The 15,860-nt window shown below is 42.6% G+C and overlaps 2 protein-coding genes and 3 non-coding genes across 6 annotated transcripts; 4 read left to right on the forward strand and 1 right to left on the reverse strand.

Annotated features, from left to right (window-relative positions):
• Positions 1 to 603: 603 nt before the first annotated feature.
• Positions 604 to 2,414, forward strand: LOC119267105. Of its 2 annotated transcripts, none has more exons than XM_037548419.1 (2): positions 604 to 1,504; positions 1,874 to 2,414. In XM_037548419.1, exons 1-2 carry the CDS (start codon positions 806 to 808, stop codon positions 2,174 to 2,176), a joined length of 1,002 nt encoding a protein of 333 aa, XP_037404316.1. In that variant the 5' UTR covers positions 604 to 805; the 3' UTR covers positions 2,177 to 2,414. The 2 variants fall into 2 exon arrangements, with proteins under 2 accessions (XP_037404316.1, XP_037404315.1); XM_037548418.1 differs by having other exon boundaries at positions 610 to 1,504; positions 1,871 to 2,414.
• A 3,005-nt stretch (positions 2,415 to 5,419) lies between these two features.
• TRNAC-GCA lies at positions 5,420 to 5,491 on the forward strand. The gene has a single exon. It is a non-coding gene; the product is annotated as a tRNA-Cys (tRNA).
• A 1,582-nt stretch (positions 5,492 to 7,073) lies between these two features.
• On the forward strand, positions 7,074 to 7,145 carry TRNAC-GCA. The gene has a single exon. It is a non-coding gene; the product is annotated as a tRNA-Cys (tRNA).
• Positions 7,146 to 8,535: 1,390 nt separating this feature from the next.
• TRNAC-GCA lies at positions 8,536 to 8,607 on the forward strand. The gene has a single exon. It is a non-coding gene; the product is annotated as a tRNA-Cys (tRNA).
• A 1,051-nt stretch (positions 8,608 to 9,658) lies between these two features.
• LOC119267106 (rhamnogalacturonan I rhamnosyltransferase 1-like) lies at positions 9,659 to 13,431 on the reverse strand. The gene is made up of 8 exons (XM_037548420.1): positions 12,853 to 13,431; positions 12,046 to 12,113; positions 11,865 to 11,953; positions 11,480 to 11,642; positions 11,093 to 11,382; positions 10,809 to 11,013; positions 10,568 to 10,725; positions 9,659 to 10,402 (listed from the first exon to the last, which is right to left on the reverse strand). Exons 1-8 carry the CDS (start codon positions 13,097 to 13,099, stop codon positions 10,150 to 10,152), a joined length of 1,473 nt encoding a protein of 490 aa, XP_037404317.1. The 5' UTR covers positions 13,100 to 13,431; the 3' UTR covers positions 9,659 to 10,149.
• Between the last annotated feature and the right edge of the window lie 2,429 nt (positions 13,432 to 15,860).

Consider the following 15,860-nt stretch of genomic DNA (forward strand, 5'->3'; position numbering starts at 1 on the left):
ACATTTAGGTGCCACACATGAAAAGCACATAAATTGTAGACAGCAAAAGAAGAAAGCATGAGATAAGACATCAAGTTTGGTTCCCTTCAAAATTCCAATGGAATAACCCATTACATAGGTTTCAAGTGAGTGTAGGATAGTATTCCTTTGTTCCAAACGGCAATGGAATACGAGTAGTTCCTATAGGAATCATATCCTCCAAAATTCCTGCATTTTTCTTTTCTTCCCGATGGGGCCTTAAGCCTAAAGAAAGATCAAACCGGCGCATGATCGAGGGACGCAACTTCAATGCCGTAAAGACACCTGCCTTTGGATCACTGACATGTGGGACAACCATCTGTTGACCCACATGTCATAGAGGCATGTGCCTTAAGGCATCGAAACACAGTCCATGATGGAGTGGCAGGTGAGGAAAAAACCAGGCATTTTTGTAGAAGATTGACCCATGATTACATCCAATTCGTACTAAAAAGGCAGAGCATTCCATGGTTATTCCTCCATACTCTGCATCCCCATCTGAGTCGCATTCTAGGCAGCTTTTTCTCTCCCAACTCTCTCTAGAAGCAGCAGAAACGATCCAGTCGACACACTTGAACCAACCATGCACGCTCACCTACCTCTACCTGGAATAACATCACAAAGTACACCAGTAGTTAAGCAACAAAACCTAATGCCATTGGACGGAAACAAGCAGACAGACAGACTATAAGACGCACGTCGAGGCAGACAGACATCGCAGAAGAAGAAGCAGAGCTTGACAGAGCTGAGCAGAGCGAGAGAGAGAGAGACAGACGCATAGACAGCAATGGGGTTCGGCGTGGTGTCCCTCCTCAACGCGGTGTTCCGCCGGGCCTTCACCTCGGCCGGCCTCCGGCCCAGCTCCGTCGCCGTCGACGCCGACACCACGCTCCACTTCTGGGCCCACCCCTCCCTCCTCTCCTCCCCCGACGCCGAGTCCAAGCAGCGGCAGCAGCAGCGGGGGCGGCGGCCGGTGGTGGTGCTGATCCACGGCTTCGGGCCGGACCCGACGTGGCAGTGGGCGGCGCAGGTGGGCCCGCTGTCCAAGCACTTCGACCTCGTCGTGCCCACGCTGCTCTTCTTCGGCGCGTCCACCACGCGGGCCCCGGGCCGCTCCGACGCGTTCCAGGCCGCCGCCATCGCCAAGCTCCTCGCCAGCGACCGCCTCGGCGGCGTCGGCGAGGAGGGGCGCGTCGTGCACCTCGTGGGCACCAGCTACGGCGGGCTGGTGGCGTACCACCTGGCGCGGGCGCTGCAGCAGGGCGGGGGAGCCGGAGCGTGGACGGTGGGGAAGGTGGCGGTGTGCAGCTCGGACCTGGCCAAGGGGCCCGAGGACGACCGGGCGCTGGCGGCCAAGGGCGGCGTGGCGGACGTGACGGAGCTGATGGTGCCGGCGGACACCAAGGCGCTGCGGCGGCTGATGGACATCTGCGCGCACGGCCCGCCCAAGTACCTCCCCGAGTGCCTCGCCCGCGACCTCCTCCGGGTACGTACTCCCTCCCACGTCACACTGAGGCCATGCATACGATGGGTGCGGTGCGACGTCGATTGAAAAGGTCGTTGCAGTGTGCATCATTCGCCGCCATGATTAAAAGCTACGAAAATGATGGATCGCACCAGCGATTTGGTGGCGAATCACGTCTGCCACCGACCGGACAGTTGGTGGAGAATGTGTGTGTGTGACACCGCGAGCATGCATGTAGCCACAATTTTTAAAATCAAGTTTGAGTAGTATAAGAGCGTTTTTTATACTAGTGTAGCGTCAAAAACATTCTTATATTTTGGAACGGAGGAAGTAGATTGCAACTAATTGATTAAAATTAACCAAAGTACATACGCTTTTACTGTGCAGAAGTGTTTCGCGGTCCAGAGAGAGGGGAAGATCGAGCTGATCAAGGGGATCGCCTCCGGGCACGGCTTCCAGATCACTCCTCTCCCCCAGGAGGTGCTGATCGTGTGGGGCGAGTTCGACCAGATCTTCCCGGTGGCCAAGGCGCACAAGGTGAAGGAGAAGCTCGGGGAGAAGGCGACGGTGAGGATCATCCCCGACACGGGCCACCTGCCGCAGCAGGAGGACTCCAAGCTCTTCAACCAGATCCTCCTCGACTTCCTGCTGCCTCCGCCTTCCTCCTCCAATGGCGCCGCCGCCGCCAAGTAGCTAGCTAGATAGGCCGTCGCTTGGTTGATATGGTGCAGGTTTTGAGAGAGAATCAACCCGGTCGGCTTGGGTGTGGGTGGTGTAATATAAGTGGCAGCAGTGGGCGTACAAGGAAGAAGATGTTGTTTTGTTTCATGCAAGCATCGTGTTCTTCTGGTTCATATACGATGATTGATACGAGACTCTACGTTTGTTTTACTTTGAAAAATGAGAGGATCAGTACGTATTGACGGTTTGAGTGCCACACGTATATCGGCCGGCATTTGGTCTTCTCTTGTGTACGGACATTTCATGTCGAGTTCTTCATGCGTTGGAGCACACGTCATCTCGAACATACATTGCACGTTGGCCGTAGTTAAGTAAAGCTTAGGTATGGCGTAAAAATGTTATCCGTTATTTACCTACTAATGAGTAATATTAGGTATTAAATCCACATCAAATGGGTTCATAGCTCATTGGTAGAGCAATTGGTTGCAGATCAATAGGTCACCAGTTCGAACTTGGTTGGGCCCTCATGTTGTTGTATTTCTTTGTTTTTCTTTTCGGATGTCACTTCTTGAAAAGAACATTTTTTTACATCTCTTCTTGAAAAAGAACATGATATACTCTTTTTTGTTTTTCTTTTCATATGTCACTTCTTGAAAAGAACATGATATACTCATGTGGTCCTCTCATACGAAAACTCCCTTGGGTCCGTAATATCCATTGGAAAACATGAGTGCTTTTCGTTCGTTTACTTCAAAAAGGACATGTTATTTTTTGATGTAGCTTCTTCAGGAAGACATGGGATTTTTCATAATATTTTCAAGGTTACCGAAGCAACGAGTAAACTTAAAATCGGTAAAAAGAAATCTGCGTGTGAGACTTGTATGTCATTGGCTATAACATTTTCTTCCCGGCCCAACTCCCCACCCACACAAAGCATGCATGAATTTAGCACAGACGATTTCATTCATGGATGATTTCCCGGCCCAAGCAGTTTATTTCATAGTTAGGGACGGAAAATTGGTCACACTACAACTTAGTATATATAGAACATTAAAACTTGAACTAAACCTATAACTAAACTAGTTGTTGAAACGATAACGACGGTTGGGCCCTCATGTTATTGTATTTTCTTTGTTTTTGTTTTCGGATGTCACTTCTTGAGAAGAGCATTTTTTTACATCACTTCTTGAAAAGAACATGATATACTCATGTGGTCCTCTCGTACGAAAACTCCCTTGGGTCCGTAATATCCATTGGAAAACATGAGTACTTCTTGTTCGTTTACTTCAAAAAGGACATGATATTTTTTTTATGTAGCTTCTTCAGGAAGACATGGGATTTTTCATAATATTTTCAAGGTTGCCGAAGCAACGAGTAAACTTAAAATCGGTAAAAAGAAATCTGCGTGTGAGACTCATATGTCATTGGCTATAACATTTTCTTCCCGGCCCAACTCCCCAACCACACAAAGCATGCATGAATTTAGCACAGATGATTTCATTCATGGACGATTTCCCGGCCCAAGCAGTTTATTTCATAGTTAGGGACGGAAAATTGGTCACACTACGACTTAGTATATATAGAACATTAAAACTTGAACTAAACCTATAACTAAACTAGTTGTTGAAACGATAACGACGGTTGGGCCCTCATGTTATTGTATTTTCTTTGTTTTTGTTTTCGGATGTCACTTCTTGAAAAGAGCATTTTTTTTACATCACTTCTTGAAAAGAACATGATATACTCATGTGGTCCTCTCGTACGAAAACTCCCTTGGGTCCGTAATATCCATTGGAAAACATGAGTACTTCTTGTTCGTTTACTTCAAAAAGGACATGATATTTTTTTGATGTAGCTTCTTCAGGAAGACATGGGATTTTTCATAATATTTTCAAGGTTGCCGAAGCAACGAGTAAACTTAAAATCGGTAAAAAGAAATCTGCGTGTGAGACTCATATGTCATTGGCTATAACATTTTCTTCCCGGCCCAACTCCCCACCCACACAAAGCATGCATGAATTTAGCACAGATGATTTCATTTATGGACGATTTCCCGACCCAAGCAGTTTATTTCATAGTTAGGGGCGGAAAAATTGGTCACACTACGACTTAGTATATATAGAACATTAAAACTTGAACTAAACCTATAACTAAACTAGTTGTTGAAACGATAACGATGGTGGGACTTGTCGATGCTGGATGATGCAGCATTGGGCCGGGAAAACTCCCTTCTGGTCTTCTCATAGGAAAACTCCCTTCTAAATTAGTTGTTGAAACGATAATTGCGGTGGTACTTATCATGTTGGACGATGTGGCATTGGCCGCCTCAATCTCACGAAAAATGAGCCAAAGTGACCTCGTCCCACACCAAAATTGCAAGGGCGACGACATTGTGGGCCACGATTGAGCGGAAACAGGGCAGGGCTGCCTCATCCCATTTCGTCCATGTCATTCCCGGTGTTGGGAGTGGGCGTGCGGTCCCAAAGCCAGTGGTCCCTCTCAGCATCCATCTTCCTAACAGCCACCAAGGCACGGTCGAATTCGGCCCATCGAGCAGCCTAGTCGTACACCTGCTCCTGCTTCATGTCGGTGGCAATGGGATTGTGATGAGCCATTGAGGAGAACTGAGTGGTGGAGGGAGAGGCATCGTATAGCCGGCGGGCGGCGGGAACGGGTGTCATTAATGGGTAGTTGGGGAGATGGTAGGCAGAGAGCGGTTGTTAAAGGTCGCATTTACAGGTGAAAAACATAGCCACGACATTGGTACGGGCATGAAAGGGAGGGGAAGAACGATATGAAAGTTCCTTTCCTCGTGGCCGGTTGGGTTTGAAGCTTCCTCCATATCAGCACTCCTAACCAACAAATTTGAAGATTTGCAGGCTCGATTTGCAACGACCTCCAAAAATTACGAAGGTTGGCGCCGGTATTGTGACTTTGCTAGACATATTTTCTGAGCTCTTGGTTGGTCGTTTGCGATGTAGTTGGAGTGACTTGCTCAGGAGAGGTGACGATGTTGACACCTTGCAGGCATCCTCGACAATGTTTCTTTTTTCGGTGATGTGTCTTGTTGGTAACCAGGTCAGCCAGAATGCCCTATCTTGTGGACACGATGTAATGATTTTCCACAAATTAACCGAGCAAACTCTCTTTCTTTTTTTAATAATAAACCGAGATCATCTAGAGCAGATTTCAAAATAGAAAAGTGTACACACAGAAGATGGCTAATATGTCTTTAATTAAAAAATTAATCAAATTGGGTCCATAGCTCAGTGGTAGAGCAATTGACTGCAGATCAATAGGTCACCGGTTCAAACCCGGTTGGGCCCTCCCTAATTTCAATTTTATTTTTGTCACATAAACATTATATGGTCACGTGGTACCTTTTTTAGAATACAGGAGTATATTTTATTTTTCATTTAAACTGGAATTCAAAATGCATATCGAAACGCGCTTATTTTTTTTTTAAAACTAACTTCTTCAAATAAACATTATATGGTCATGTGGTATTCTTTTCGTAGAATACATCTTGTTTTCTATTTTTTTAAGTTTCACTTCAAAATGCATCTGAAACGCGCTTAATTCATTATTAGAAATCCGGTCAATTACAGCACAAGCAACGTGAGTTCAGTCCAAACTAAATACTAGACTCGTGTCTAAGAAAGCGATTGAAAAATAAGAAAGCGATTGAGCCAAAGGTAGGAGCATCTATGGGTGGGCATAAGTTGGAACCCGGTTCTAATACGAGAACCGAGTCTAGTCATCTAGGTATTGACCCAACGTTGGTCATGTTCTTGTGCTTCTTTCATCATCGTTGAAAGACACCAACAACATGATGACTTTGCCGGCTATCCTAGTGTAATTGTTTTTTTTTTTGGAATATCCTAGTGTAATTGTTGAGGCAATAAAGTTAAACACTGTCATAAAAAAAGTTAAAACACTACCAGTGTGCCTACAGTGCTCTGGCCCTAGTCTTTATTAGATCCATCGCTCGATGTGAGGGTCTTGGTATGTCTTTTTTCAATAAGCCGTGTTTTGTAGAGTGTTTCGACTCGGTTGTCCTTATTAGCTGATCCAACTTTTTCTATCTTCAATGAATTGCACGAGCACCCTTGCCCTACGAGGGATGTTCCTAAAGGAATACAGAAAACCAAACTCTTCAATTAGGGCTTCTCTGATTCACAGGATTCTCGAAATGAAGAAACAGAGTGCCATGTCCTCTTGTATCCTACAGGATAACAAAACTACAGAAATATGGATGAAAGAATGTTTGATAGCACACGAAAAACAAAAAAATTCTACCGATAGGTTTGAGTCGACGTAAAATTTTCTCCAAATGTAGTACAAATGGATCGTATGAAAAAATTTCTAAGGATTTCAATCCTGCGAATCAAACGACCACCATAGGAAAAAAAATCTAATGATTAAATTCCTCCATTTTTTTATGAAATTCCATTGAATCAAAGGAGCCCTTAGTACTCCTTTAGTTTTGTACCTAATCCAAAAGAAAACCTCTCTCCAAGTTTTCAAACCAAGCACAGAATGATGTCCAGGTGAACAAGTTTGGTCCACCGAGACTACATCAAACCAAATCTCTAGCAGAAAATGACTGGGACAATACTGCCATCACCAAGGTCTAACAAAAACACACCGCACTGTGTCACCCACTCAGATAGGGATTTCAGATTAACCAAAAGAAAAGTTACACCTAAGATCAGCTGATACGTTTGCAGTTGCAGGTCAATGTGCAGAGCAAGGACAAGAACCACAACATCAGCTTTTGCTTATACGCACATTGTTCAAGTAAAAGAAGAATACATTCCATGAATCAGTTGCTGGGAAGAAGTAAAATCAATCATACTATCGTTGATAACTTCACTCTTCAAACAGTTAAGTAAATTTTTTAACGAATGGGTCCATAGCTCAGTGGTAGAGCAATTGACTGCAGATCAATAGGTCACCGGTTCGAACCCGGTTGGGCCCTCTCTGTTTATTTTTAATTTATTTTCAGACTAACTTCATCAAATAAACATGAGACATTCATGTGGTTTGCCTCTTGTTTTTGTTTCTCATATTTTAGAAATCTCATTTCTTCAAATACACATGGTAATGGTCTTCTTTTTATAGAGTATCTCTTGTTTTTTTTTTCAGTCTCAATTCTTCAAATGAACATGATATGGTCATGTGTTCTTTCTTTTGGCCCGCAGCTCCGTAACATGCATCCAAAACACGCTTACATCATTATTGAAAATCGGTTGGGCCCTCTCTGTTTATTTTTAATTTATTTTCAGACTAACTTCATCAAATAAACATGAGACATTCATGTGGTTTGCCTCTTGTTTTTGTTTCTCATATTTTAGAAATCTCATTTCTTCAAATACACATGGTAATGGTCTTCTTTTTATAGAGTATCTCTTGTTTTTTTTTTCAGTCTCAATTCTTCAAATGAACATGATATGGTCATGTGTTCTTTCTTTTGGCCCGCAGCTCCGTAACATGCATCCAAAACACGCTTACATCATTATTGAAAATCCACCCTTGAGGAACCTTTTTCGAGTAATGTATTAGAACATGTGCAATGTGAGTCAAGTCCAAGAAAAATAGTTCTAGACTCCAAACCTAAAAAATGAATGAATTGTGCAACAACTGAGCTGAAGATAGAAACGCAAGCTTCGCGTATTTCCGAAGAAAAAAACTGCATGCTGAAATGGCTTCAACACAAGTTCAGTTGCTTCTAAGATCTCCAAAGCACCAAATTTTGATGATAAAGGTTCCTCGCAAGACAGGAAGATAAAGAAACATCATGCTCTTATGCTCCTTATCTTCCTGTCGGTGTTGGAAGACTTTGAGTTACACTTATTAATTCAAATCAGATATCTAGCAGAAAATGACTGCGACGATACCAATGCCGGAAGAAAAAACTAGACTGGAATACACTGGCCTAGGGATTTCAGAAGAACAAAAAGTAAGCTGCACATCAGATCAGCTGCAGAAAACAGCAGAAGGATGTGCTCTCTTCTGGCACGGCAGCCACAACATCGGCGTTTGCTTATATGCATACTGTTCTATAAAACAAGAATACACCCCATGAATCAGTTGCTGGAAAGAAAGTAAAAATCAATCAATCATATTATCTTTGAGGGTTTGACCCCTCCAGAGTAAGTAATGTAATGTTTGCCATTAATTCTGTGTGAGCTGAAAGTTCGTAATGGCTCCGGTGACTAGTACGAAAAAAACATCAGAGGAAACTCCTCGTAAAAAATATTAACATTCGTGAACTTTGATATGCCCATGATCAGAGTCAGTGCCCAAAACAAAGAGAAGGGAGCATAGAGAACGAATGAAATAGAAAACAAAAATATTTTAAGCACAATGGGTCCATAGCTCAGTGGTAGAGCAATTGACTGCAGATCAATAGGTCACCGGTTCGAACCCGGTTGGGCCCTATCCTACTTTCGCCTTTTTTTCTATTTTTTCTTTTTTTGTTGCTTTCTTCAATTAAAATTAGCAATGATCATATCCCGAGTTTATTCAATAATTTTCATCTCTTATATTGTGATCAACGATGCAGTACTTCTGATGAACAAGCTGGAAAAACATTTAATGGTCATACGATCTTGTAGGAAATAACCTCCGTTCATAACACATATTTGAAAATGGGCGTGGCTAGTAAGTATCATCTAACCGATATAGTTATAAAAAAACAATCAAGCATTAAAAAATATCGCACGAAACTCCCCGTAAAATGGAATGGCATGAGAGTTAGATGAGATTTTGTTAATTCTCATCCAGATGGGCACTAGCAAATCAGCTTGAAATTCATTCATTTTAAGTCAACATTTAATGTATACTATGACTTATTTATCTCGCCCGCTGAAGACTTGTTGATTTTGTTACAGCACGTCAGATGTTTGTATAAGTAGGGGCATATAAGAAGTTGAAAACCTAGCATCGGTCATCGAGAAATCCAGGTGTGATGAACTATGTGTGTTGTGCATATTTTATAGTTTACCATTGAAAATTTGGCCGTAAAAGTAGTAAAAGATTTAAACAAACACTAAAAACAGAAAAGCAAGTTCCGTCTTGTTCACAGAAAACACCAAACGATTCTAGAGCATTTTCTTTTCAAACCAAGCACAAGATGATCTCCATGCCAAAATGTTTGGACAACCGATTACACTACACCAAATCTCTAGGACACGTCACCAAAGTCCAAAACTTGCACGGACGAAACACTGCATTGGATGCACCACTTATCTAGGGATTTCAGAGGAACAAAAAAGAGATATATGCATGAGATCAGGCTGGTTCCTTTGCAGTTGCAGGTCAGCTGATTCCTTCGCGGTTGCGGGTCAAATTCGCAGAAGCAAGGACAACAGCCACATCGGAGAAGTTTGCATACAGTTCAACAAAGTAATAACACACTCCATGACCCAGTTGTTGGAAAGAAACAAAATGGATCATCTTATCTTGGAGCCCTCCAGCTCCAGGTTAATGTTTGTCAGAACATTTTCTGTATGACCTGAAATTTCATAATAGCTTTGGTAACTAGTACAAAAGAACATCGGCGGAAAACTCCTCATAGTCAAAATTAACACTCATGAACTTTGACATACCCATGATAAGAGTCAGAGCCCTAAACAAAGAGAAGGGGGAATGGAGAGTGAAATGAAATGGATTTTTTTGTTTTTGAAAAGAAAATGAAATACAACAATAACTGGAAGTGGCAATCGAGCAGAGCAGAATGGCTGCTCATGTGGCGTCTCTTCTCTCCGAACTCGGATGCCTTGAATTTCTTTCTCAGCTTTATTCTGTTATGGAATCTGGTTATAGACACTCGACGTGTAGCTCTGCTTGTACCTAAAGTGAATAATCAGTAGTAAGCAGGAGGAACTTGGGTCAGCTGTACAAAGTCATGGTGTCACCGGGTTAACGCTATGCTATCAGGTCAGCATCAATACTCATTTGCAATGCTTTTCCGGGTATCATCAGGAAACATCTCTTAATCTCCCCATGGAACTGGAACCGACGCATTCTTGGGGATTAGCATAGAAGTAGTCCTCTTCCTTGGGCCGGCCAGGGATGGCCCTTCTGTCTGTGGGTTGGCCCATGCGATACTGGTGCGCCTCCTTCACAGCCGCAGAGAATTCATCCCAGGACAATGAACCTCCTTGGAAATGATCCAAAAGTTCAACAAGTTTTGTCCTGTCCAATAAGATGGTCTTGCGAAAGCCACTATACCTAAAACAGAACAGCCAAAAGGTTCATCAGCATAACCCCAAAGTAGTTCTGTTGCCATTAGAAAGCAGACAAACTTATGTTTGTTTCTGATAATCAAAAGAGCACGCAAACTCAAACATTTCTTAACTAATGTAAATATCAACAAAATATTCCGGAGAAGCCAACCTGCGGTGACCTTCGACAAGTCTTGCCATATTTCCATCATAACTGGGGATGAAAACATTGCTTGCTATCGAAACCATGTAGTCCAGTGCTGCCATCTGGGTCGAATGGTTCTGGAATGGCCACAATTCATTGGAAGATAACAGTTTTTCCTTTCTAACCTATTATTAGACAAAGCTGAGAAAATTAACACATGTCTCAGAGAACATTGTAAATGAAAATAGTAAATGGAAGAAGCACTCACCAAATTCGGATAGGCAGCCTTAAGAGCAGCCAACCGTCTTTCACCTCCATAGATTTCACCAGAGGCAATATATATCAACGTATCCTTTGAAAACCCTAGAGCTTTAAGCACTAGAGCAATTTCCTCAGGTGTGAGGGGACAAAGTCCCTGAAGCCTCTTGGTTTCAGAATCGATTTCCTTTTCTTTCCACCATGGATATGCATATCTATAGTTCATAAGTTGATCAGTTGGTTCCTACTGAAGCAGCACATCTATAACACCAAGTAGTAATGCAAAATACGAACCTCATTCTGGTGAGCTCCTCAGTTTCTTTATCGGAACAGCCATGTGTGCAGCCTGAAAAGGAGAGCATGTCCATTTCATAACGCAAGTGAAGCACAACAAATTCCCCACTTCGTTGAAGGGTGGAGATAAGTTTTCTGCCAAGGGCCTCAATCTGTGGAGTGAATCTCAAAGCCTCAAAGTTGACACGGCAGCGCAGCATTTGGAGATGGATAGGAATGCCATTGTTTGCTAGCCGGGCATCCGTTTTATTGAAATGGATCACCTTGTGCTTCCTTGCAAGAGGTAATACCTGCAGCAGAGAAGCTTTCAGGTCCACATGATTTTGAGATTTCCTTACTTTTCTATCACTACTAAATGCAGCGTGCAGTAAGACAGACATTATTTACCCGCTTTAGGTAGTATGTATCGTTTGACCAGCTGATAGGAGGCATCGAATAAAGTCTTCTCCTAGTTTTTAGCTGGAGTTTCAACGGTAGTGCTTTGACAATTTTTAGTTCGTCTCTTAACGAATTAATGAAGTGGTTCACATCAAATATATCTCCAAAATCACTGCAAAGTCAAAATAACAAACTTATTTTGTAATTAAGCAACAAACAATCATGAACATATTTCACAAGGAAAAATGATCCTATTTTACTCTGAGATAAGGGGATGAATGACATTTACAATAGCACAAGGTAATAGCACATGTTGATGTGTTTCCAGGAAGCAATTTTGGACAAACAGCTCGTGTTTGATGTTATAGAAACAGTGTTATATGGGAAATTATACCTTGGATCAGCCCAGAAAGACCTTTTATCCAGTTCAGGGAGCACTAATGTTAGATTCAGATGGCGTGCTATGGTCACCATATCACATATCTGCAGCACACCATTTCATAAGAAAATTAGAATCACGGCATGTACCCAAACTACGGAGCAAAAAAATAATCTCTTCTAGCTAAGGTACAAACCCCGGCTCGCATTTGATTAAGGCCTCCGTTGCAAGTTACTAGCAGATAGCCATTGCTTCTATAAACTCCTGCATAAAAAAACAAGACCCTAATCAGCGCCAGTTCGCAGTGCCAAGTGCCAACAAAAGGACTGAGACAACAAGATATGTCAAATGTCATTGTTTGGTGACTTTGTAACAAACGATGCAATCAGTGAGGCTGTATGCATCAATGATGCAGAGTCCGGGGGTAATAAAAGCTTCCATTATAAATAAATAAAAATGCATCACTGGATGGAAGCTGCTTGCGTGTTGCGAAATACTCTGTATCATTTGTTATTTTTCAGCAACATAAAGCAGCAAAGGCTCATCTTAATCAGAGGCCAGAGCTAGCTCGGCACATCGAGCGCGCCTTAAGATCGGATGTTCCAGTGATGTCATGCTTACAAATCAGCTCTCAAGATAGCATATGAGCAGCACAGGAAAGGAAATGAAGATTGAGGTATGAACACACATTCAGGTCCAGGTTCAGAACAGCTTCTACAAAAACGCAACCACAAATTCAGAACGCTTGCAGCCCCAATGCGACCTGAAGATCCCAAGACGGCACAAAATTGGCCTCAGAATCGCCATTTCGAGCTTGCGATCGAGCCGAATCGTCAGAAGAGACGGCGTCGTTGACCACAGAACTGCCGCGTTTGACTCGAGCTCCGCCCAAATCCGGGAACCACCAGCTCGCCCAGATCGCGCAGACTAATTCCACGGAAGGGCAGGGGGAAGCTTCGGATGGGAGCAAGAGGAAGAGGAGGAGGAAGAAGAGAGCACTTACTCCTGGGCACGAGCGCCGGAGGGGAGAGCCGCGCGGCGACCCGGTCCTCGCCGGCGAGCGCGGCCAGGCCGGCCGAGGCGCCCCCGGAGCCGGAGCCGCCCCAGCAGTCCGCGAAGACCCTGGGGCGCCAGAGGCCGGTGATGGACGCCAGCTGCAGGACCGCCGTCCACATCACCGCGCTGGCCACCGCGCGCATGGCCCACCGCCACACCCGCCTCCGCCGCGCCGCCGCCATGGCCACGACCATCTCCCCACCACCACCCCCGCCGCACGCACCGCTTCTTTCTCCCGACCCCTACGCCCTCGCCTCTCTCACCTCCACCTAACCGCCACCTAGTACCACCACCACTGCCGCTACCACCAGGGGCACCAGCGGCGGGAGGCGAAGGATTAGAGCGGGAGGCGACGGCGTTTATGGGGGGATTAACTACGCCGCCGGGAGCTAGTAATGGCCCCCGTGATTAGTTCAGAACGGCAGCCATTAATAGTCGCTGCAATTGCAAAAAGCTTCGAGCTTTTCGTAGGAAGAGAAGAGATGGAGGGCGAAATGGGACAGGGAGGCGGGTAGGCAGGACGTTAGCATTTGGAGGATACCGGAGGGCCTCCTCCGGTTGGTGGTGGACTAGTGAGTGCTAACCCTGAAACGCGGCAATTATTAATATTCTAATCTCAGTTAATTACTGAAAAAAAAAAACTTCGGTTCCCTCGAAATGTTGAAATCTCCGAGATACTAGATAAGTAGAAATTTGATCATTAATTTGTGGTCAGCTAAAATATCCATGGGAACTAATAAAACCAAGCGTTGGATAAGTACTTCTCAAGGTAAATTCGCCTATTTTAATTTAGAAGTGTCGAAATATAAAATGATAAATATACATAAGATGCAACTTTGATCATTTATTCATACTACAATATTCCTAGTAAAATGTTCTAATAAATTACGCACTACATATTGGTATTCCTTGATCATATACAAGTACTTTTTTATTAAACATGACAATTAATCAATTAACTATTTTCCAATATTTCTTTGTTTATTAAATGCGGCAATCAATTAATTATTGTCAATCTTTCTTTGGTTGCTCCGGAATGCTGGAGATCGTCAAATTGCAAATTTGATCATTAATTTGTTCTCCATGATATATCTATGGTATCTAATCAAAGTACAGATACTTTTCAAGATAGTTTTTCCTACTACTTAATTTGGAAGTATCTTATCTTTAATTTACAAGTAGTGGCCAAAATTGGAAAAGCTACATGTGTTCAACATGTGAGCTTTTAACCGTTCCTTGGTCATTGCTCGTTAGGCGTTTCCCCTTTTTCTTGTTGTTGTGCGAATTACTCCCTCCATCCCAAAATAAGTGTCGTGGTTTTAGTTCAAGCGACGGAGGGAGTGTAAGTTCTATACTCCATGATCTATACTAAAAGGCACAAACTAATTGGGGTATTTCTCATGCAAACCATCTGAAATTTTTAATCTACTCCTGCGTTTTAAAATATGTGTCGTGGTTTTAGTTCAATTTTGGATTAAAACCATGACACTTATTTTGGAGTGGAGGGAGTAGTTTTTATTGCTCATCCATTGATTACGGGGATATGTCTTACCTCTCTTAATCACTCGTACACTTATGTGCTCTTAATTGTATGCAATATCTCATAATTAATGACTCTCATGGTATTTTATTTTGCATACATGGGAATTCTTTATGTTCTTACAAAAAATATTGCATTATATTTAAAAAGATTTTTCCATGTCTTTGCGCCCAGCATGTGCTTGTTACTTGAATTATTTTAGAAAATTGTATTAGAATTTAACCAGAAATTAATTATTGTGTGCATCAGTCCATGCAAAAAGACCTTAGGGCTTTCCTCCTTCTTGGAAAAAAATGAATTTAACAAGAAACATTGTGATGATTGATATATGCAAGTTCGTAATTCTTGAGCCTATAATATGATTAATATTAAAAGTACACGCTTCTTGTAGTTTTATTCCGATATTGTAGATGGCGAAACATGTACATAGACAAAAAATCATGTTTCAGTTATATTACTTCAACGCACTTTGCATGTCCATGGTTGCTAGTATGTTAAGTTCGGTACAGTACCCTTTTATGTATATATTTTTCTAATACCAATGTCATCTTCAGTGTACACATTTGGCCGTTACTTTTTTATTTGCATGTTGATAGAAAATACAATATAGCATATAATCATATGAAAAGTACAATGTTAAAATTAATAACGAGCGTTAAGTCTGCAAACAAATGTAGGAGCTAAACCGTTTGTCTCCCAACCCTAGCAAGAGGTGATCTTGCCCACCACCACCGCACCCCACCACCCCCACCGCCGCCCCTCCTCCTCCTCCTCCTCCTCCTCCTCCTCCGTGTAGTTTCGGAGCGTCAGGAGGCCCCGATCTACCGGATGGACATGTGGTATCTCCAGTTTGGGGATTTTAAGTATGTCTTTGTTTTCCGCCGCTTCAGCCCTTTTTGACAAATGGTGATGGTGGCGACCCCAGTTTGTAGTGTGCTAGTGAGTGTTAACCTTTATAACTTTCAAATGTTGAAATATAATAAAACTACTTATTGGATATAAAATACTTTCAAGATAAATTCAACTTACAAGTGTCTAATCTATATACACCTAAGATCAAACTTTGGTCATTGATCTGTATTACACCCACCATTCGATTTTATTAGCCCGCCTCTTACTTTGGGCTAAATTTTGACCTATAAATTTAACTAATAAAATGTAAACTATATGTCACAAAAATTATATCATGGAAAACATTTTTGAAATACAAATCCAACATATAGTTTGTGTAGCAGATATTTTATATTTATTAATAATATAGATGGTTAAATTCTGGCTCAAAATATGAGAGGGCCCAACTCTTAGTAAAAAAAATATAATCCCTATAGAACTTGATATAAGACGGTTTTTGACAATGTCATAGACCCTAATAACGTCCTATAAAAATTTACGGAGGTAGTGGATTCTAACAAATT

The sequence above is a fragment of the Triticum dicoccoides genome, chromosome 3A, assembly GCF_002162155.2.
Source record: "Triticum dicoccoides isolate Atlit2015 ecotype Zavitan chromosome 3A, WEW_v2.0, whole genome shotgun sequence".
In the NCBI taxonomy this organism is placed as follows: Eukaryota; Viridiplantae; Streptophyta; class Magnoliopsida; order Poales; family Poaceae; genus Triticum; species Triticum dicoccoides.

Bases quoted from the DNA above. Each gene is read 5' to 3' on its own strand.
- LOC119267105 (XM_037548418.1), top strand. From the start codon at position 806: ATGGGGTTCGGCGTGGTGTCCCTCCTCAACGCGGTGTTCCGCCGGGCC. The intron at 1,505-1,870 runs GTACGTACTCCC...TTTACTGTGCAG, and splicing joins TCGCCCGCGACCTCCTCCGG to AAGTGTTTCGCGGTCCAGAG.
- LOC119267106 (XM_037548420.1), bottom strand. From the start codon at position 13,099: ATGGTCGTGGCCATGGCGGCGGCGCGGCGGAGGCGGGTGTGGCGGTGG. The intron at 11,383-11,479 runs GTAAATAATGTC...TCTCTGCTGCAG, and splicing joins ATACATACTACCTAAAGCGG to GTATTACCTCTTGCAAGGAA. The intron at 10,403-10,567 runs GTTGGCTTCTCC...GTTCTGTTTTAG, and splicing joins CTTGTCGAAGGTCACCGCAG to GTATAGTGGCTTTCGCAAGA.